General features: G+C 45.4%; 1 protein-coding gene across 1 annotated transcript in view; it reads right to left on the minus strand.

Moving 5' to 3' along the window:
* COL6A3 (collagen type VI alpha 3 chain) overlaps positions 1-21,871 on the minus strand; it is a 58,350-nt gene that overhangs the window by 20,040 nt on the left and 16,439 nt on the right. The window contains exons 5-17 of the mRNA XM_085585592.1: positions 18,256-18,858; positions 15,448-16,047; positions 13,621-14,187; positions 10,315-10,932; positions 8,587-9,186; positions 7,414-8,016; positions 6,418-7,020; positions 4,398-4,744; positions 3,834-3,912; positions 3,344-3,489; positions 2,034-2,126; positions 1,598-1,651; positions 624-695 (exon numbers count right to left, since the gene is read on the minus strand). Coding sequence (XP_085441718.1) covers positions 624-695; positions 1,598-1,651; positions 2,034-2,126; positions 3,344-3,489; positions 3,834-3,912; positions 4,398-4,744; positions 6,418-7,020; positions 7,414-8,016; positions 8,587-9,186; positions 10,315-10,932; positions 13,621-14,187; positions 15,448-16,047; positions 18,256-18,858 — 4,985 coding nt within the window. The remainder of the gene's footprint in view (positions 1-623; positions 696-1,597; positions 1,652-2,033; positions 2,127-3,343; positions 3,490-3,833; positions 3,913-4,397; positions 4,745-6,417; positions 7,021-7,413; positions 8,017-8,586; positions 9,187-10,314; positions 10,933-13,620; positions 14,188-15,447; positions 16,048-18,255; positions 18,859-21,871) is intronic.

Below are 21,871 nucleotides of genomic sequence, written 5' to 3' on the forward strand. Positions count from 1 at the left end.
CTCCCTGCACCCATTTTTATGTTAATCCAGACCCAGTCCTAGTGCCTTTGTCCAAGGCTGAACAGATTTTTAACAAGACTCAGTATCTCAGCTAATGGGCTTGGTTCATGCATTCCTCTTATCTCTGCCAGAGGATCATGTGGTGAGAGCAAATGGTAGGAAACATCCCCTTAATTTCACTACTTCCCATAAACATTATATGTTTCACCACCTTTTCTGGCTTGGGGTGCAGCTGCTGTCCTGGACCATTAGCTCAAGGTTCCTCAGCCATGGCTCACTTGTCTCCCTCTTCCCCAGCAGCAGAGTTCCACCCACTCACTGTCCCAGCCCTGTGCCAAGACACGCACATCCATCTCTTCCCAAATCTTTCCCCCAGAGCCAGACTACAGAAGATAGATCATCCTTGTCTGTGGGTTGAGCCTGGGTCTCTGGGCTGCCTTTTTGTTCTTCATAGCAGCACCAAAGCCAAAACAGCCTCTGAAAACCCTGGTGCCTGGCCAGGTGGACACAACCACTCAAGGGCACATGGTTGTGTGAGCTCCTGAAGCAGCAGGAATTACCCCTGGGGGACTCCCACCCGCTGAACTCTGGGTCTGCTCTGTGCAGGCTTATTCCACACCTACCTTTGTTCCTCTGTGCCCAGGGCATCCCTGGAAACCTTGTGTCCCATTCACACCCGGTGGTCCACGCTCACCCTGGTGCATAGAGGGGAAAAACAACAGTCAGGAGCTGCCTGCTAAGCCTTTTGCTGTGGTTATCTGTCACAGGAGGTAGCTTGGAGGCACAGGAGCAGCAGGTTTTGCCTGGCAACCCCACCGTCTCTTGCCCACAGCCTTCCTCACGTAGAGACCAACTGCAAGTCTTCATCATTGAGAGAGAAACATCCTTCCCAGTCCCTCAGCTGTGAAAGAGCTTTGTGAAACCACTCTTTCAAAACTAAAATGACAAGAAGAAGCTCTCAGAGTTCTGCACAGATGTCTAATCCCGTCCTGACCTTCAAGCCCCAGGAAAACATTGCCTTTGGCCCCTGCCTGCACTGTTGGAAAAGCCACAAGCACTGTCAGCCCCTTGGCCTTGGCTTCAGCCCTTGGGAGTGATGCATGGAGGGATGTTTATTCCAGGGCTGACGTGGGATTCATGCATAGTTTGGATGAAGAGTGTTAGTAAGAGTTCACGGGATTCACGTTGTCTGCCGTGTGAGGGATAGGAACATCACTCTTGGTTCCACTTTTGGACTAACTCAAATCTTTCAGCTGCAGGTGGTATGGATAACTTTGGCATAGGCTGCAGATTTGATGAAGTTGAGGATTTTATTTGCCTTAGGGAATAGCACAGAGATGGGTGACATCAAATAATGGGAGTTATTTCCCCATCATCCTTCTCCAGCTCTCAAGAAGCTCCCTACTGATTTTCTCTTGGGAGAATCTGGGACCAGCAACTCAGCATGTCAGGTGTGGGAAACTCAGAATTCTGCTGTCTCTTCTAACCCACAACCACATTCCCAGCAGAAAAAATTCGGAGTCTTTTCATTTAGTGGAAACACCTCCAAACACTTGACTATGGTGAGATCCCCATTTGAACAGGGGCAGTCACTCACCGGTCCTCCTTCATCACCAGGGTAGCCTCCGTAGCCAAGATCCCCTGTGACACCCTAGAAGATAAAAAACAAAATTGTGAATTTCCTTCATAGTTCTGTGATTGATATTCAAGATTTCCCTAGATAAGCACAAAGTAACTGCTTGGAGAGATATAATCTCCTTTTGATGTCCCTAATTTGCTTCACAGGATATTTCACCCTATCTTTCCAGACATTTATTCCTGCCCTCTTGGATGTTTTGCAGCACTGAGGCTGTGGGGAAAGGGAAGAAGAGCAGCCCTCAATTGCTCTGTATGTCCCAAGGTCAGTTCTCAAATGCGGGGAGTAAATGAAGCTGATCTCCCAATTAACATCATGCACTGCAACTACACGACCTGCACGTCACCACCAGGCACCTGTGCACAGGGACCCTTCATCCCCAGATGAAGTGACCTACCTTTGGTCCTATAGGGCCTGGCACACCTCTGTCCCCTCTCTGTCCTGAGCACTTGCAGGGGACCTTGCAGCACGTCCTCTCTGCGATATTATCCTGCAGGAAAAATGGAAAGTGAAAGCATTAGAAACCTGCCAGAGCCCCAACACCACTGATTTTGGACACCAGAGGGAAGGGTTTAAACAGAAACTGCGTGGGGTAGAATTCATTGAGTGCATGTTATAGGACACCAGTCCCCAGAGCTGTGCCTGTCACTGAAGAGAGAAATCTCATTGTCAAAGGAAAAAATTCCAGTCTGTGGAGAAGGCCACGAGAAAGTCACAGCTCACCAGCAGCCACAGGCCGAGAACAGTTTGCAAGCACACGGTAAAGGAGAAAAAAAAGGTTAAAAAGAATTATATGGACTCAGAGAAACCACAGCTTGGTTTTACATCATCCATCAGAAAGAAGAGGGGAAAAAAGTCACTTTCTTTGCCAAGTACATTGCTGGCTGCAAACGTTTCCTGCCAGCTTCGCACATTCACATTTTGGAAGGGTTTTCCTAGGCTATATTACTTGGGGAGGGGCTGAGGACCAACTCTTATCCCAAAACCCAAGGCTCACTCACAAATGGCTACACTTTGATTTGTGGGGAAGGGCCCAGCAAGGTTACCACAGGGACCAGTGGTTAAACCCAGTCTTATTAAATTTATTGGAAAAGGAGCTCAATCATGCTGGTAGCAGCTGAAAAGTTGGGAGGAACTGGACATACAGAGGTTGACAGCAAATTAACTCAACACTCAAGAGGGACTATGCATTGGGAATGAAGTAAATCTATGAAGAAGAAAGAATGGGAATGGAATGGGTTAGGTTGGAAGGGATTTAAAGGGTAACTCCTTCATTTGTAAAAGCATGTCTAAAATACAGGCAGTGCATGAGATCAGGGAAAGAAACCTCGAAAGCAACGCTTCTACAAGAGGTTTAGCACTGACCAGGCACGACAGGGCATTACTGTAAAGTTAAAAAAAAACAACAGTGTAAACACAGGCAGAGGGCGGGTTTTTGGCACTGCAGCTTTTGATGGCATCTTAGCCCATCCCATTTGACCTAAAGCCTCAGCTGGAGTAGGGTTTCTTCAGGAGTGGGAAGAGACCGTGATCTGCTCTGAACTTTGTTTGCTGTGGCATCTGTGGAAAGAGCTGACGTGAGGCAGGGAGGGGAGAGGAGCAGAGCCAAGAGGGTGTAATCCAGCCACGGCTCAACCCTGCTGGAGATCCAGCCGTGGGCTTTCCTCCAGCATTACAAGGCAGCACTGCCTGTGCCAAGATACTTACAAGCTGCTCTGCCAGCTCAAAATCCAAGTCCAGCAGATTAACTCTGAGTGGTCTGTTGTAGGTGAATCCACGGCCAAACTCCAGCTGCATCACCCTGTCAAAGTTGGTCACTCGGTCCAGCCCGACGAAGATGAGAGCATTGACTCCTGGCAGAGAAGCAGAAGGGGATGTGTGATGGGGAGAGGTGCTCTGCAGGGCCTGCACACCTCTCCCCTGTGAGAACACATGGTTATCCATATCTTTGATTGAAAGCCTTTTCAATAGAGATCAAGGATCTTCAAACAGATCCAGTGTAAGTTGCCCACATGCTTAGGTGGCAGCAGGCAGTTAAACATCACAGGAAGGCAGTGAAGAATAGCAAGTGCATGTAGAACTCACAAAATCCTTAGCCTGTACTATCAAAAGCAGATGAATTTAGGATAAATTGTGGTAAAATGGGCTATATGATAACATGGACTATAATCACTGCCTAGAAGAGCAAAAAAATTACCTTCTGAGTGTAAAGTGGACGAAGCAGCCTCCAGCTGATTTATTGGCTCATCTACACCATCAGTAAAATGGATTATGACCTGGGAGAGAAACAAATTTCCATCAGGACCCAGAATATTTCAGGTGTGAATCACAATCTATATGCAACCTGAAGTGCCTTTTTCCAGTGCTTCATCTGAGAGAGAGTGAGGGGACTTCCACACCTTTTCCAGGCCATGAAGCTCTGCATTCCTGTGCCAGGTTCCTGTACATTCCTGTTCCTGTACATCATACAGGTGTTGATAGAGCACAACACAGGAAATATCTGGAGATCAATCATTTGCAGCTAAGCAGTGACTGTGGGAACTGGCTGCAGTGATGCTCATCAATTGTCAGGACAGGACTGTGACAATGCAGTGCAGCAAACAAGTAGGGCTTAAGTGACTACATTTATGGTGAATAAATTCAATTAATTTAATTAATTTTTTAAAATTATTATGAATTTACAGTTTCTTTACCAACCTAAGGACATCAGAAGTCAGCTTTGCTGGCCAATACCAGCCCAGAGGTCTTGACCCTGACTCACCTTGGTGCTGCCAGCGGGCGAGGATCGGAATTTGCTCAGGTAGGACCTCAGTGTGTCTGCCCTGAGGTAATAGGGCCCGCGGGTCCGCATGTCCAGGAACCTCTCCAAGAGCTCGGGCTGGTACTCAGAGAAGTCCAGCCCCTCCACGGGTCCCCCCTGGGCCTGGGCCATGATGGCCACCCTGACGTTGGGTGCCTGGTTGCCAGTGCAGCTGATCTTCTGCATCTGCATTATCCTGTTCAGCACGGACTCCACTCTCGACTCCAGGCCTCGCTGGGAGCTGAAGATGTTTTGACCGGGCCCAACATCACTGACATCGAAGCCAATTATCACATCTAAGTCACAGTCTGAGAGGGGAATGAAGAAAGAGAGAAGAGCATCATGGAGCAATGCAATGATTGGTTTTCAAGTACTGGCTTTTCTAATTACTCCTTTAGTAGTTAATGAGGGCACTGCATCAAGAACTGACACCAATTGCTGCACAAGCGCCTTCTGTTTCCTTTCACCATAGCAGTGATAACCTGGGAAAACTTGTGTTTTATTAATTTACTTTTTTTAATTTTAGCACTGGGACGAGCTGCCTAAACCAAGTCCAAGAGAAACTTGCATTTTCATCAGGCAGCTAAGACTGCTTTTCTCTCTCCAGCACATGGAAACCTGTCAGTACTTGTACAGTGTGCACCTTCTGCCTGTGCTGGAAGTGACACTCAGAGAATCACAGGAAGGTGTTTGATTTCTCTTTGATATTAGCCACACTGCCTGGTTAATATCTTATCCACACTTGGGATAAGTTAATACCACCAGCAGTGGTTTGCTATTCCCAGCACTCAGTTTTTCTTAGCTGGAGCTGCTGCTCAGCTCAGGGCTGTTGTGCCTCTCTTTCCACTTCTCCAGAGGCTTAGGAGATGCCTCTGCTCAAAGTCAGAGGGCTGAGCCATGATCAGCCGTGCTGGGAGTAGGACTGACTCTAATGTAGTAAGTAAAAGCAGCTGCTGGGAGTCTGATCTGACAGCAATACCAGCTCACTTACCACAATTCCCCTGCTTGGCTTCTGAAGTAACCATGGGATTCCTTCTTACGGCAATTTTACCATAAACTACAACCACTCTGTTTTTTTCCTTATATACCTGTCATGAGACCAGGTGGGTATCCTGGATGATCTGGCAAGGGAAATTCTGGTTTTCCCCTCCATTGTCTAAAGGGGTTACAAGAGAGCTGGGACATATACTTTGGACAAGATCCTGGAGTGACAGCAGGGGGAATGGCTTCCCATTGCCAGAGGGCAGGGAAAGATGGGATATTGGGAAGAAATCCTTCCCTGAGAGGATGGGGAGGCCCTAGCAGAGGTTGCCCAGAGAAGCTGTGGCTGCCCCATGCCTGGAAGTGTTCAAGGTCAGGTTGGACGGGGCTTGAAGCAACCTGGGATAGTGGGAGGTGATTCATGGCAGGGAAGTTGTAACGAGATTATATTTGGAGTGCCCTCCTACTAAAACTATACTAGAATCCTGTGATTCTGTGATTTCCAGCATACCATGCATGCCTGAATGGACAAAAATTTTGATTATATTGTAATAGACACAGGGAGGGGAAACAAGGGGCATCACTTTTCATTTTGGCAAGAAACAAGTTGGTCTGCCAAGGTAATATTGGTAGCATGTCCCTGTGAGAAAGTCCAAAGTGGGATTTAGTCCAAAGTGGGATTTAGTCCAAAGTCTAAATGTGGTGGTCAGAGACCAATGATTTAGTGCCTAGCTGTCACATGGGAAATGAGTTCCACCACGATGGCACCTCTGTGGTGATGTCACTCCAGTCATTCACAGGCTGAAGTCCATAGACAGGCAACTCTTGTACCAAAAGTTTGCAGCCTCCATCAGACTCCTGGAGGAGAAAGGAGCCCATCCTGCACCTCAGACCATAGGCAAAGCACAACAGTAGGACAGACAAGTCCATCAAAACACATTGAACATTAAAATCCACCCCTGAGAATGACCTGGGAACATCATGAAGGGATTGTTCTTACCTCTTGTCACATCTGTTGGTGCTGGGCACAATCTCTCCTCCATGGCAGCTTCCAGTGTGACCAGGACCTGCTCATTCAGCTCCGACAGCTCCTGGGCTGTGGATGCCCTGAAACTCATGGCGTTCTCACTGGCCAGCAGGCTGACTTCCTTCAGGTCAATGTTCTTCACACCGACTGCGAACACCTTGACGCCTTTCTGCGCGATTTCCAAGGAGGCCCTTGGACCATCATCCGTAGACTTCCCACCCGTGACGATGAAGGCGATCTGGGGCACCCTCTGGTCAATCCTGCTGCCAGCCTCCTTCACAAAGTGTCTTTCCTGGATGTGCTTGATGGCCGCACCGGTGTTCGCCACTCGCCCGCCTTTGTAGATAACTTTGTTGATAGCATCTAAAATCTGAGCTTTGGTGGAGTGGTCCTTGAGGAAAAATTCATCAGTGACATCCGAGTTGTACTGGGCCAGTCCTACCTGGATAGAGTCGCCATCCCTGTAAATGGCATCCACCACAGAGTAGACAAACTGGAGAACTTCTTGGAAGTTATCTCTCCCCAGATTGATGGAGCCATCCAGCAAAAACACAATGTCAGCTTGCTTTTTACTTCCTGAAAAGATTACAAAGAAAATACAGTTGTTAGTAATTGCTTGCAGCATCTATAACATTTAAGCTGCTCAGAGCATTGTGAAGTAGGACTTTGCAAATTAAATTTCTCTCTCCTTTCTAACATTTTAATTTCATTGACTCTTGGCTGGATTTTACATCCATACAAGAAAATTTTTGTATAACACTTCATACAGCATTACTTCTGATAGGCACCCTCATCTCCTTTCAGATTTTACTATATTCTTTCCTAACTCAACAACTTCAAAGAAATTTTTTAATCAATGCAACTAAAGGTTTGGGAATCAAAAGGTGTTATTACAGCATCATTTTCACTTTATACAAATACCATCTATACTCTGTTCAGAAAAGCCTCCAGGGTGAATAGCAGGCTTACCAGGTGGGAATGGTCCAGGTGAGTCTGTTGTAGGTATTGGGAGCTCATCAAGAATGTTCTGCACCCTCTTTTCTAAGGTTGAGAGTCCCGTGAAGTCCTGCACCACAAGCACACGCCCAGGATCATTGGTAATGACCTGCAGCTGGTCCCTGTCCACATTCCTGGCTCCAACACCCAGAGGTTTGATGTTTGTGGAAGTGATCACTCTGGCAGGTCTGTCCACGTCATCCTGGGACCGGTCTCCAAGGATGACGACCAGGTGCTGGGGCACTCCATCTTCTATCCTGCTCCCCGCAGACTTGATGAAGTAGTTCTTCACCACAAAGTCAAGGGCTTTGCCAGCGTTCAGGGGGGACCCACCTCTAAGCCTCAAGCGGCGGATGGCTTCCAGGACGGCATTTTTGGACTTGTGGGTCTTCAAGTAGAACTCGGGGAAGATACTATTGCTGAACTGCACCACCCCAATCCGCACTTTGTTCGGCCCCACTTCCAGCTGCTGGACAATTCTGCTGATGAAATCCCGAATATGAGCAAGCCCATCTGCCTGAACGCTGTCAGAGCTGTCAATGAGGAACACTATGTCCTTTTCATCTCCAGAAACATCTGCGGGGAAGCGAGAAGAGAGGAAATTATTGGCGTGCCAAGCCTTTGCTTAAGCTTTGCTGGAGGATTTCTGTGTGATCTGCTGTCATGTGAGGTAGAACCATGTGGCATATTTTGGCCAACTTTCAACATGGTTCTTCAGGGAACCGTTCCAAAAGGGCCTGTGTGCAAGTGGGAATGTGTATCTGCCTGTTGTTTGAAGCATGTATTACTCAGAGTTTCATTCATCAATACTCTTCCCTGGATTTGTCAATGTTTCCAGCTTTATTTTGCCCCAGATGTATGCCTGTTTCCTAGAGGGCTCCTCAGTAGGACTAGGCAATTGTATACATTGTGTATTTGAATTGAAATTGACCCAAATAGGTGCCATGTTTAGGTACTTGACTTGAAAATCATAGGTTATAATGTATTTAGGTACTTGGGTAGAATTGCCATCTGTCTAAAGCTTTCCTTCTAAAATTGTATATGTGCTATGACTTTGTTTTTAACTAACGAAAATCTTGACTTAAAGAGAAGGTCTTTTGGGCAACATTTGTTTGAGTAGCAGCCCAGAGAGAGCCAGTGCCTTACCTACGGGGGGTTGCACATCTCCCAGCAGCCGCCTGATTTGGTCCACAGTCAGGGTTTCAATTGGAGTCAGCAGCTTCTGCTCGAGGCTGGGCAGTTCCTGGAAGCTGGAAACTTGGAATATGTATTCAGGACTAAGGGAAATCTGTATCATCTCTTCAGTATCCACGTTCTTTGCTATCATCATAGGTGCCACCCCCACTTGCTTGACTTGGAGGGATGGATACTCAAAGTCATCATCGGACTTGCGGGAGGAGAGGATGATCAAGAACTGCGGGACGCCCTCCTCTATGCGGCTCCCGGAGGGTCGGGTGAAGATGGTCTTGGCCACAAACTCCAGGGCCTCCCCCACATTCACCTGCTGGCCACCTTTGGACCGCAGCTGCCTCACGGCGTTCTGCACCTCATCCTTGGTGGAGTGGGTGTTGAGCAGGAACTCCACGTGGGGATGATCGCTGAACTGGACCACCGAAATCCTGGTGGTGTCGATGCCCACGTCCAGGTTGTTCACGATCCTCCCGATGAGGTCGCGGACGAGGTAGAACTCCTGGGCGGCGTAGCGGGAGCCGTCAACCAGGAACACGACGTCCCTCTTCACACCCGCTGCAGGAGAGAAGGCATTGGTCAGAAGAAGCACCAGGAATTGCTTATGGAGAGCAACTAAGCTCATCATCTACACCACTGACCCATGCCTCTGGCCATGGGGACAGTACTCCTTGTCTCCCTGCCTGGGATAACTCCTGGAAGCCCCAGCAGGAAGCTCTGGGTTCAACCCAGAGACACAACCAGTCTGCTAGGTACATCCCAGAGGGTGCAAAACCAGCAAATTCTAGAGCAAAGGAAGCAAGAGGGACCAACGGGACAACTGGAACAGCAATTCATTGTGAGATCTCCACCTGAGAAAATGTAGCTTGGTGGTAGTTCTTACTCAGGGCAGGTTGCTTTACATTCAGAACCACCCCTCTTTCTTTGGCTTTACCCTCTAGGAAAGATTCTATCCTATTATTCTCTCACCTTCTGTCTTTCCAAGGATGATTTTTTAATTCCTAATAAAGTGTTTTCTGCAGTGGTAATTCAGATAATTCAGAGCCTGAATTATCGCAGAATATCACACTGATAAATGGAGATGGAGGAAAGCAGTCTAGCTGAGAAGGGAATGAACAGAGTAGGACGGTGAATTTCTAAGGAGCTGATATGGGCTGGATACTCTTCATCCCAGGCATATGCTGGCTGGATTTCATTCCAAGAGGGACCAGAAATGTAAGATCTGATCCTTCTCCTGATGCCCGCTTCCAATTTCCCTTTCCTCAGTGAATGAGGGAGGCAAAAGTAGGAAAAATCAGCATGTCTTATTTAGCAAAAAGCTGACCTTGATTTATAGTAGTGTGAAGGTGTCCCTGTAGCATCTAAATGACACAATTTCCATTCCAGAAGGAACAGCATGGACTTAAAATCCATCCACTTAAAATAAGATTAAGGCAATAGCATTCACTTTGTGCGTCTTCCATGTGGGCATACAGGATGGACCACCTCGAGGGACTGGGCTTAAAGGTGGCTCAGTTTAATTGCACAGCTCCTGCCAACCCTGAGTGCACCAACAGGGGGACCATGACAAACTTGGAATCTTAGCCATGACCATCTTTGCTTTTCTCAGTTTGTGTTGCAGCCATGATGTTACTAAACATCATATTTTGCCACTGGCTCTCAATGCAGACACAAACATCTTCTCACCTGGGCTGGGTGATGTAAAAACCAGGTCAGGGGCAAGTGATTCTATCTCTTGCTTGGTCAGCCGGATGACTCTGTTGGAGACGACCTGCTGCACTGAGTCCAGCTGGCTGAAGTCAGGCACAGAGATAGCAAAATCTGGGAGGAAGGAAATGGTCTGCAGCTCTGTGAGGTCAGCGTTTCCAATCCCAATGCCAAAGGGTACTGTGCCACTCGTTTTCAGGACCACTGAGGGCCTCCTGACATCATCCTGGGATCGGTCAGCAGTCAGCAGGATCAGGAACTGCGGGACGCCCTCCGCTATCCTGCTGCCGCTTGACACCGTGAACACGTTCTTGATGAGATAGTCGAGGGCTGCCCCCGTGTTCAGAGGAGACCCTCCCATGAGCTTCAGCTGCTGGATGGCGCTGACGAGATCTGCTTTGTCCTCGTGGGTGTCCAGCAAGAACTCGGGCTGTATGGTGTTGCTGTACTGTGCGACAGCCACGCGCACCTTGTCGCGGCCAATGTCCAGGCTCTCGACAACTCTTTGGACAAACGTCTTCAGGAGAGGGAAACCTCTTCTGACACCATCCGAGCCATCGATCAGAAACACCACATCCTTCTTCTCACCTTTCTCAACTATTGTTTGAGACAAGTAAGGGAAGTGGGGGGAGGGAAAGTGAGATTCTCTTTTGCAGTGGTTAATATTCTCCTCATACATTGAACTTGAACTGAAGGAGAACAAAGCTCAGGGAGGGGAAGGCAAGGTGTCAAGAAAAGTGGTTCAGTTCCTTTGCCACTGGACACAATCCCTTCTGAGGGGGCAGATGGGTGGAAGCTGGTGGAAAATGGAATGCAGTGCACCCACCAAGTCATAGAATCATAGACCCATAGGAAATAGGGTGCCAAGGGACTTCTGGGTGCCATCTGCTACCTGAGGATGGGAGAAGCCAACAGCTCCCAAGGGGCATGGGAAGGTGGCATGTGGCTTTGCAGTGTGCAACAGGAGCCTGGGATCTTTTGTTCCCAAGAAACAATGAGTTTCTGGATGAAATGGCATACAGGGAGTGCTCACAGGGAGATGGTGAAGAGAGGGAGAGAAAAGCTTTTCTGGTGCATTACTGAACTTAGAAATAAATAGTTCTGAAAATAAATTAAGAAATTGCTGTAGAGGTCATCCAGCTAAAAATGCTGAAATGCTCTTCTAAAATTCTAGATACTGGTCGTTTTTTTTCTTTACTATCTTCAGGAAGAAAAAAACATGCTAATTGTGACCAAACTATTCTTCCCCCAAAAAAAGTCAGACAAAAACCACAAAGAAACAAACAAATCTCAAAATCAAGAACATGAAGTGTCAAAAATCAGAGAACTTTGACCTGTTATGCTATTGACCAACAGAATTGCAAAGCTTTGGCTGGGCCAAGCAGAAAACATCACTGGCTCTCAAACACAGCAACTGCTGGATGACATCCCAAACACTACTGTGGCTTGTTTAGAGCAAGGTTGAGTGGGACAAGCAAGAGCATGATCTGCCCCTCTGAAGAAAATATTAATTATCTACTTAAGAATGCTTAGCTGTATAAAGAGGGCAGTTGAATTCTTAATCCAGATTTCAGATCAAAATGATTTCTTAAGAGGATTGTTGGAAACCTGGTGGGTTAATGCATAGGAGAGGAATATTGATATAGGTGGGAAGAGGGAGCAGACATTGCCTGGTGTATCCCAGTTTCATATACTTCCTCTAAAGTTCAGGAACAATGGAAAAGTCCTATTAAAAATCCCTGTGTAGCAGACAAAGAAGAAAAAAATATGGTTGCTCCTATAGAATGGATGTCTTTTAGCCAAGAATACTAGGGAAACTGGGTGGATGCTGCTGTTCCTGTGCAAATAGCACAATTATTAATAGTCCTTGGTGATCAAAGGAATTCCAAATGGTCTGGACAAGACAGAAATGGTTTTAAAAGGGAGGATAGAATTCAAGAGCACTGCTTGCACAAATCTTCGTTGAGACAGAAACTGCACAAGTATGGCAAGAGTCATGAATCTGCATGGAAAGATAGGGTAAGAGATGACCGGGGATGTCGTTGTGCTCATTTGGAGCAGGCTGATGCTGGGGAGGCAAGGGTGAAAAGGTAGAAGAAAACCTACAAGACTTACAAGGAAGGATTGAATGAGCTGGGTACACAGCTGGTGACATGAGGATTGAGACAAGACCTACGTGTCAAGCCTAAAGTAGACAAAAGGGCTGCAGAAAAATCTAAAATATTTTCGTCTATCTAAAGTAGATAAAAGATGAAAATTTGGGAGCAAGCTGACATCTGTGTCCTGCTCAGATTGAAGGAAATGCAGAACACTTAAACTATGACTAGGGAGACAGAAGAGTGACATGAAAGGAAGGTGTTGTCTGATAAAAGCAACTGCACCAATTGGCTATGGAATCTGGGAAGTCTCCCACAAGGTTTCCAGAACAGAATAGATCAATGTCATCTAGTTCTGGGCAAAAAGATCCTGCAGGGGACAAGGGTGTGTAGCAGATGGCACCCTAAGATTCCTTCCAGGCCTATTTCATGTTTCTATGGTTCTAAGTCCATCTATCCCTTTATGGAGAGAAGAGATGGATCTTACTTTTCCTTGTTTCCACCTCCTTTTGGGAGACAAGCCAATGCTCCAATTAGGGCTGCCTCAGGAAATCACACATCTGGACATGCATAATTTCCAGTGCTGTGGTGTAAATTTGTTCCTGTGGCCACGTAATTCTTTTAAAGACCTTTTAAAAATTATTCTTCAATTAATCCATTTCATCTACTGTGCTTGAATGGTAACTGAGTCAAGAGCATCTGATTTATTGGTGTGTATGTAGAACATGGAGAAACTGCCATCATATCCTGGAAGAGATAACAGAGCAAGAGTGAATCCAGTGTGCTGGAATCCACTCCTCCAGAAGAGGGAAGATGGAAATAGAACTTGAGACAAGCCAGTATTTGCTTCTTTTAGCCTATGCCCAGCATTGCACATCAATTAATGCAACATCTCTGGGGCAACAATGTCCTGTTATTTCAGGTTTGTCCCATATTTTACACACTGGAAACAGCACCAGCTGCAGCTCTTGCTGCTGAACAAAGGCATTTTCCTCATTTATCATCAGAATTTGGTTTGGCACTTAATGCTTAGCCAGATGAGAGTGTGAGCAGAGGAAACTCCAAGTACAACAGCAGTTTCTACACAATTGTTTTAAACATCAGCAGACCCAGATGCTCCAGTTACCAATTGAGTGGGGCATGTAAGTCATGTCTTTCAGCCTCTTGGAAACCCCGAGGCTCCCTGTACCTGCTGGTTGAAGCTGGACTGTTCTCAACAGGTTGACTATGTGTGGCTGAAGCTCTGAAATCCGTTGGAGGGATTCGACGTTCAGAAGGAATTGCGGGGCGTAAACAATCCTTTCCAGCTCTACGGGGTCAGCATTTCTGGCTTTGATACCAAAGGTTACAACTCCAGTGTGCTTCAGAACATCTGATGGCTCCTCCACATCATCAGTTGATCTCCCAGCAACAAGGAGGACCAAAAACTGGGGAACCCCTTCTTCAATCCTGCTTCCAGCTTCCTTCACAAACAGTCTTCTTATAGCCTCATCAAGTGCAGCTCCAATGTTCAGCTGCTTCCCAGTTTTAATCTTCATCCTTTTCACTTTGACAAGCATATCTTGCTTGGATGAGTATTCATTAAAGTCAAATTCGACTTGGATGGTGTCGCTGAACTGAGCTACAGCGACTCGTGTGGCATCGGAACCCACGTTCAGGTCAGAAATGACTTTGTGTACAAAATCCCGGACGGCAGGAAAGCTGCCCAAGAGGTTGGCTGAGCCATCAATCAGGAATAAAACATCTTTCTTGCTTTCTAGAATAAATTCACAAATGAAAAGAGGGGAGGAAAAAAGAAAGTAAAGCATTTTTCTTCTCGTATGTCATCCTAGAAAATTGTCTGCAAGTTAGCTGGGTTTCAATCCTTCAATATTCTCATTTACCAAAGTATTCAAAGTCTTCAGAACTATACAGCATCTGAGGAAGAAGGGGAAGCAAGGACATGTCTATCCTAAGACTCAATAAATTTGTGCACCAGATGAAAATATCACATACTGTATCACACCAGATCACATCATTAATTGGCTGGTTCAGTCATGTTTTAGGTCTAGCAATATGTTGACAATACAGACAAGGAATAAAGCAGAAGTGAGGGTTGGTTGGGTTTTTTTTCCTATTTAAAGGCTCAGTAGACAACAAACAGACAGTTCATGCACATGTACACAAAGCATTTTCTGGATCTTCTCCCACTTGCATCACGAAGAGCATCTAAATCCATAAAGCCTTTCACCTGTTTCAATTTGATGCCCTTTCAATCTCATTGAATACCCAAGGCAAACCCAAGCCTCCTGTACCTTCATATTAATCTTAAATCGTATCCTTTCAATGACTAACTCATCCCAGTTGTTCCTATGTCTTCCTGGGCACATAGCCACAATAATATAATTAATGAGAAAATACCTGTTTAAAGACGGTTAAACTTGCCAAAAGTCTTTGGGTTTAATATTGTAGGATAACTGAATTTCTGGAGTCAAATCCAGCCTCTGTGACAGCCTGATGACACCACTTTGACCAAGAGGTTCTGGGGATGGATTTGACCACCTGTTCCTGGCTAGACCTCTGCTTCTGTGTGCTCTTTGGCATGACTTTAATCTTTCCACGCCACTTCTTGTGGTCAAAATCTCATACTCCCATTGCCTGATTTACTGCACAAGATGCAGTTACAGGTTGTGGCCCTATTATGGGAACAGCAAGGGAACACCAGAGTCAGTGAGTGGTGGGCACAGACTCACTCAGATCCTCCTGTGGTCCTGACCTACCAAAAGACTTAAAACTTTGCTTTTAAGGTGTGGTAGCAATGACTTGAACAAAATTCATACAGTGTCAAGCCATGTATTCATAGAATCATAGAATGGTTTGGTTTGGAAGGGACCTTAAAGATCATCAAGTTAAGCACAGCCATAACCACTTAGATGACTCAGGGCTTGGACATGTGTCAAGGCATACAGTGGAAACAAGAAATTTACTTAAACAAGATTAACTTCATGCAGTCAACATGCAGGAAGGTAGGTATTACCTGTTGGGGCGAGTGGAACCTCTTCCACACCTCCACTAACATATGTTGTTATAGGCTTATTTAACTCCTGTGGTAAAGCTGCCAGAGCACTGAAATCATCCATAAAATACACCATTCTTGGATTAAAGGCAATCTTTTCAAGTTCTGCCTTATCCGCATTCCTAATGCCAACAGCAAAGGTCAGCACTCCAGCCCGAGCTAATTCATTGGAAACTTGGAGGAAGGGATCGGCAGAGCTCCCTGCCGTCACCAGGACTAGGACCTGGGGCACTTGTTCATTTATTCTGCTCCCACCAGCCTCCGTGAAGTGATTTGAGAGCACAAAGTTCAGTGCGGAGCCAGTGTTCAGCACCGACCCCCCCTTGGGCCTCAGCTGCCCCAAGCGCTGGATTATGTCAGATTTGGTTTGGTAGGAGTACAGGGAGAACTCAGTTTTGGGAGTGTCGCTAAATTGCACTAAGCCAACTCGCATTTTGTCACTGCTGACATCAAGGTAGTTAACTAGGGTGGCAACAAAGTCCCGCACAAAGGGGAAGTTGGCATTTCCGACGTTGAGTGATCCATCCAAAAGAAAGATGATATCCCTTTTGGTTACTTGAACTGCAGTAGAGCACAGAAAACAACATGAGACATCACAGAAAACAAAAAATGGAAACTTTTTTTATCATGTGTGCATGCAGCATATGCTGTACACACATGTGAATCATGTTAGTTGGGGAGAGAGAGAGAGGAGCAAGGGTGTGATCAGCACAGAAGTAACAAGGACCTTGCTGGAAATTACTGAATTGGGCAGGGAAGGATTAGCAACTCTTTTAAATGTCAGGCTCAACAGCTACCTGAGGATACTGCTCTGTACTTTACTGTCTTTTGTTATAGACATCCATTTTGTGGGCTGTCGAAGGGGGAGAAGTTTCCCACTTTTGGCAGCTCTTACTTCCTTTTTTAAGGTTAAATCCTTCCTGGGCTATCTCCAAGATCCAGGACATAGGTGTACACCCCAAGACACCACAGAACCATCACCCTGTGCTCTTTTTTTGCTCTAAACATGTCCAGATCACACATCAAAATGCCAGGCTTTTAAACAGAATCTTGGAGAACTGATGATATCCAAGACATCCCCCTAGATGCCTTCCTCCAAATGAGTTATTCCAGGATATATTTATGCCCACTGCTAATTCTGCCCATTATATTTCTGTTTAAATAATTTCTGGCTAGATTAATCCATTTTCTAGCTTGCCTTGTCCCTGTAAGCTTGCTGTCCTGTATATAAAATATATAAATACTGAGCTATTCAGAACGAAAAGGAAATAAAGGGCTCTTCGGAATACAAGGACTGCTCTCAGATTTTACAGATTGTCTTGGCTTTTTGTATTTTAAATTTTTTCCAGAAAAGTGCCACTGAAGGCCCAGGGTGAGACAATAGCCGGTTAAAATGCAACTGCCCAGTGTCAAAATCAGTTTTGTTGCTATCAATAATAATTTACAGGGGCAGAATATGGTCCCTTACTTATTGTGTGTGTGAATAGCTGTGAGCACAAAAAAAGGACTGGAAAAATAGAGAAGCTGCATGAATGATCTTTAAAGAATGAGAAAACACAGGAACATTTTTAATTTACATTGAAAAATAAGAACATCAGCTTTGGTGTATAGCCATGCAAAACTGTATTAGCTGGAAACACATTCTGAAACAAAGCTTATTAAATGATAAGTCCTGTGATATTTATCTTCATTAAGGACAAGTATTGGCAAACTGATTTCAAAATGCCTTCTTTTCATGTAAATCAGAAACATGCCTTAATTCTTTCAGGATTCTTTCCAAACATTCTGTTTCTTTTCCATTGTGGTTTATAATTGTAAATTACGTGAGAAACTAGAAAAAATATGAACACAATTCAACAGCTACTTAAGCCAGTGGGAGCCTCACTATTGATCTTACTGGGAGCTGGAAGAAATCCTGATTTTCTAATGTTCATATTCCATGAGACAGAAAGGTTCAAATATGATCTAGTGCAACATGGATTTCATCTCAAGCATCTCTATTGTGAAGAAATCCTGAGAAATTTGGTATAAAATTTCTATGCACCTAGAACTTTCTTGAAAAATTTCTATGCACCTAGAACTTCCTCAAAAGCCATGACCCTATCAGTTGGTTTCTTCCAAAGTCTACTTATGTCAATGGCAAGGACAACTAAAAAGACTCCACTGGCTTCATAGAGCTTTGGATAATCTTCCAAACAGATTAAATGAAAATACTGAAATATCCTTGCATACCTCTTAGGGTTCGAGCTGAGCAAATCCTAAGAAAATGAAGTATGTTGTTAAAGGGTGAGTTTCCATCCAACAATGTCAGCTCTGAACATCTCCACAAACAAACTGGCTTATGTTCTTTACACTCCAAAGAAACCTCTACTCTCCTGAACAAACACCCACTATGGATGATTCCCAGACTGAGGAAGAGACTTTAACAATCACAGGTGTCCCATTCATAGGCTACACGCACCCTAAGAAGAGCAAAATAAATCCTCCACTGAACAATTTGGGTACCTAACTAGTAAAGCACATCTTTAACATCCAGCCCTTTAAACGTTGGTGGCAAAATCAGAATGGGACAAAAATCTCCAGGAAGGAACCATAAATCTGTAACAACAAGCACACTACCAAGTTCACTGACCTGTTCATGCACTCACATTTAACCATGCTGGAACATGCATTTGGTATGGTTTTCCCCATTATCTTTACATGTCATAGAATAAGAATTGGCAAACTTATAAACCACACTTCCTGAATTAGAAAAAGGCCTCTAATTACCTGAGGGTGGCTCTGGGACAATCAGTCCTCCAGAGAGTGTCCGGATAGGTGACAGCACTTCAGGAAGAATGGCTTGCATGAACTGAAGGCGGAAGTCGTTCGGGTTAAACACAAAATCTCGTTCATGAGCAATTTCTTGAAGCTCTGCCAGGTCAGCGTTTCTTGACCCAACGGCAAGGGTCACTATCCTGTTCCTCTTCATCTCTGCTGCAGCTTGGCCAACAGCATCCCTGGACTTACCCCCAGTGATGAGCACCAGCATGGGGAGCACACCTTCCTCCATCCTGCACCCGGCAGCACTGGTAAAGAAGTTGTCCCTCACAAAGTCCAGTGCTGAGCCAGTGTTGAGTGTCGTGCCACCCATGAGCTTCATCTTCCTCACATTAGCCATCACATCCTTCCTGGTCTGGTGGGTGTTAAAATAAAATTCTGGCTTCACAGTGTCCGCATACTGTGCCACCGCCACTTGGATCAGGTCGGGTCCAACCTCCAGCCTTTGGACAATTTTGGCAACGAAATCACGAATTGCATTAAAGGGGGCAGCCCCCAAAGCAGTTGAGCCATCTATCAGGAAGACTATATCCTTCTTGTTCACTTCAATAACTGCAAGTAACACATGAACATCATGTTAGCCTTCAAAACACTCTGCATCAATTCTGTGCCAATAGCTCAGCAATGTTCAGGATTTCTTGTTTGCTTGGAGTACTGTTACTCTAAACACCTTTAAAAAGGTCTTGCTTTCCAAACAGAATTATTATATTAGGCTCTAGCAGAGGACTAATAGAAAATCTGACTGTTTCCCCTTTCTAAAACACCAAAGAGTTGAAGAGTTGCAAAAACTGTGACTTTTTACACACTTGGATATTAAAATACATGGACATGTCAAAGCAAGAATGAAAGGCAGTAAGGAGAAATCTTGGCACTGAGGGCACATGAGATAAAATAAGCAGGTGATGCTCCTTCCATCTGCAGAGTAACCACCTGAATGGTGGTGGTTTGGTATGAGAAGTATTAGGTTCCTGAGAGCAATGACACAAGGAAAGAACAGTCTCTACCTACTCAACATACCTGGATTTTGGGTCTTTGCATCCTAAATCTTATTCCTTATGTAACAAAAACAAGTTATGGTTTTTCTCAGCACAGCTGGCCCATTCATGGATGAGCTGGATTATGTTCTGGTGGCCATGTCTTTAACAGACAGGTTCCCTGGCTTGTAACTTCTGAAACTTTGGTATCGATGATGGCACAGGACATGGAAAGAGCACAATTAGCTTTACAGTGCCCTGGCTAAGTTTGAAGCAAGATAGTCAGGGAGGAAAAAAACCCTGTTTTGTGGCATTGGAACCAAAGCATGATGGTTCCATCATCATGATATTTAATACAGCAAATGCATTTTTTTAAAAGGTGGATATTAACAAGACCAATATGATTGTGATAACAGCATTATACATGATTATCATGATGCCTAACCTTAATACCATCTTTTAGAGAAATCCTCTCACATCATCACCTCCCTGATTTCATGCCATTGACGTGAGAAAGGAAACTTTGTGCTGCTTCCAAGTTATGCTGGAGCACTATGAATCATTGTGTTACGTTGGACTTGGGGTATCCTTAAATCACCCACCCACCTAAGAGCTCCAGAGATGGGTTCAGGATTCAAGGAGGCAGGTCCATCACCTCCCAGGCTCACTGCCATACCCAGTGCACAGCCTGCTCCCACGGGGATCTCATATTCCCCAGGGCAAGTGGTAGCAAATGCTGCCTTTCCCTGCCTGGATGGAGAAGAGCAGCCCCCATCCCATCAGGGCTCCTCTACATGGAGGCTGTTTACTTTGGATTTCAACAAAGAACAAAACTCTGGCTGCAGTCCTCCTTGGCCAGACACCAGCTGGCCATGGATAGCGGTGCTCCCAAAGGCTGGGTGCCGTCAGGTTTCTCACTATGGGTGAGTGCCATGAGACTGGGCTGCCCCAAGGGGTCACTTGGAGCTGGGGATGACATTTGTGATTCAGCTCTGACAAAAGATCCTGAAAGACCTGCTTGCCTTGCAGAACCTTTGCAAATGCCTCTAATGGAGTCGTGCTAGAAATAGTGTCACTAAGGACCAAACGTAAAAAAAATGGAAGGTTAAAATTGCCTGCCATGGTGCTGTCAGGCATAAAATGATGAGGACATGCACAAAGCAAACATGGTGGTGCCTTCCTCAAGCCACACCCTCAAGTGAGCTGACAGTGGTCTGCAATTGGCTGCCCATGCTGTCAGAACAGAGCTACGCAAAAAGCAGCGAGGGTTTGTGTAAATTATTCCTTTCCCAGAGCCATGATTTCCAGCATTCATCCCTCCAGCCAGGCTTTTTGTCCTCCTCTGTTACTCCAAGGAGGAGAGGGCTGAAAACAGGAAACTTTCCAAATGGATAGCAAGGGCTGACATTGCTGCTTTGTATGACCCAGGAGAAATGTCCAAAGCACATCCTCAGCTTGTCAGCAGCTAGAAACCCAAAAGTGGAGAGCCTGGAAACTTTTGACTTTTGGGGAAAACATCAAAGGGGCTTTGGAAAGATAAGAGAGGCTGGGAAGGAAGAGTTCCCTCCACTTCTCATTCCTTTTGCAGCTCTCAAATCCTGCAGTATTTTTTGTCAGAGGAATGCAAGAACCAAACCCAAAACACACAGGAAGAAACAACCCACGATTATGGTTTGCATGGACAACAATTAATGCAAAAGCCTTTAAGCTAGGCTGTGCACATCTCATAGGGTTTAATTCAAAGCCCTCTAAAGGTGATGGCAATTCTCCCAAGAACTTCAAAGGATTTGGGGTCAAAGCGTTATATCTTTAACTCTCAAAGTTGGGAATGTTGGAGGGTGTCAGCGCTGAACCCAGCCCTGCACAGTTCCATCCTCTTTGCCATGTCAGCTGTCTGGTGAAGCACCTCAGCTAACTTCATCATCCAGGCTCCCCCAGTGGGTGAAGGAGCAGAAAGCCACTTTGGAGTTCCCCTTCAGCCCAGGATGAACAGCTGGCAAGCTAAAGTGAAGCGAGATGACTTCAGCATTTCACAGGAGCACTTGGCACCACAGAGGGTTTGGCATCCCTTTTGGGCTGCAGCATCTCCCAAACTGCTTTACACTGCAGCCTTCCAAGTTGTTGATGTCAATCAAGCAAACCGGTCAAAATTGATTTCCATGGGTTCCAGGGGAAGGAAATTCCCTAAAGATCCTTTGAAAATAATCCACTTCTCCATTTAACCCATGCATCTGTATGTAACTGTACAGGCTGACGTAGCACCTTCCACAAACAAGCTGAGAAATATGCAAGTGCAGATGAAACAAAATGTACCAAAATATTTTAAGCTTGCCATTCAAACTGTTAAAAAACAGACAGGAGGAAATAGAGATTTTCCACTGAGTTGCACGGATCCCAGCATACACATTTTAGCTACACATGCTGACTTCATATTATTTGGCTAAATACGGTTTTTGTAGGGTGCTACAAGAAAAAGTTTTCCATGTTCTTTCCTGGAATAATCAAGGCAAGGTCATAAAATGATCTTTAAGGCAAATTCCTCCCTTTGATTTGAGCCACAGGATAGCAATCATGTTTAGGCATGGATCAGC

This window comes from Lonchura striata, chromosome 7, assembly GCF_050655825.1.
Source record: "Lonchura striata isolate lonStrDom1 chromosome 7, ASM5065582v1, whole genome shotgun sequence".
NCBI classification, from domain to species: domain Eukaryota; kingdom Metazoa; phylum Chordata; class Aves; order Passeriformes; family Estrildidae; genus Lonchura; species Lonchura striata.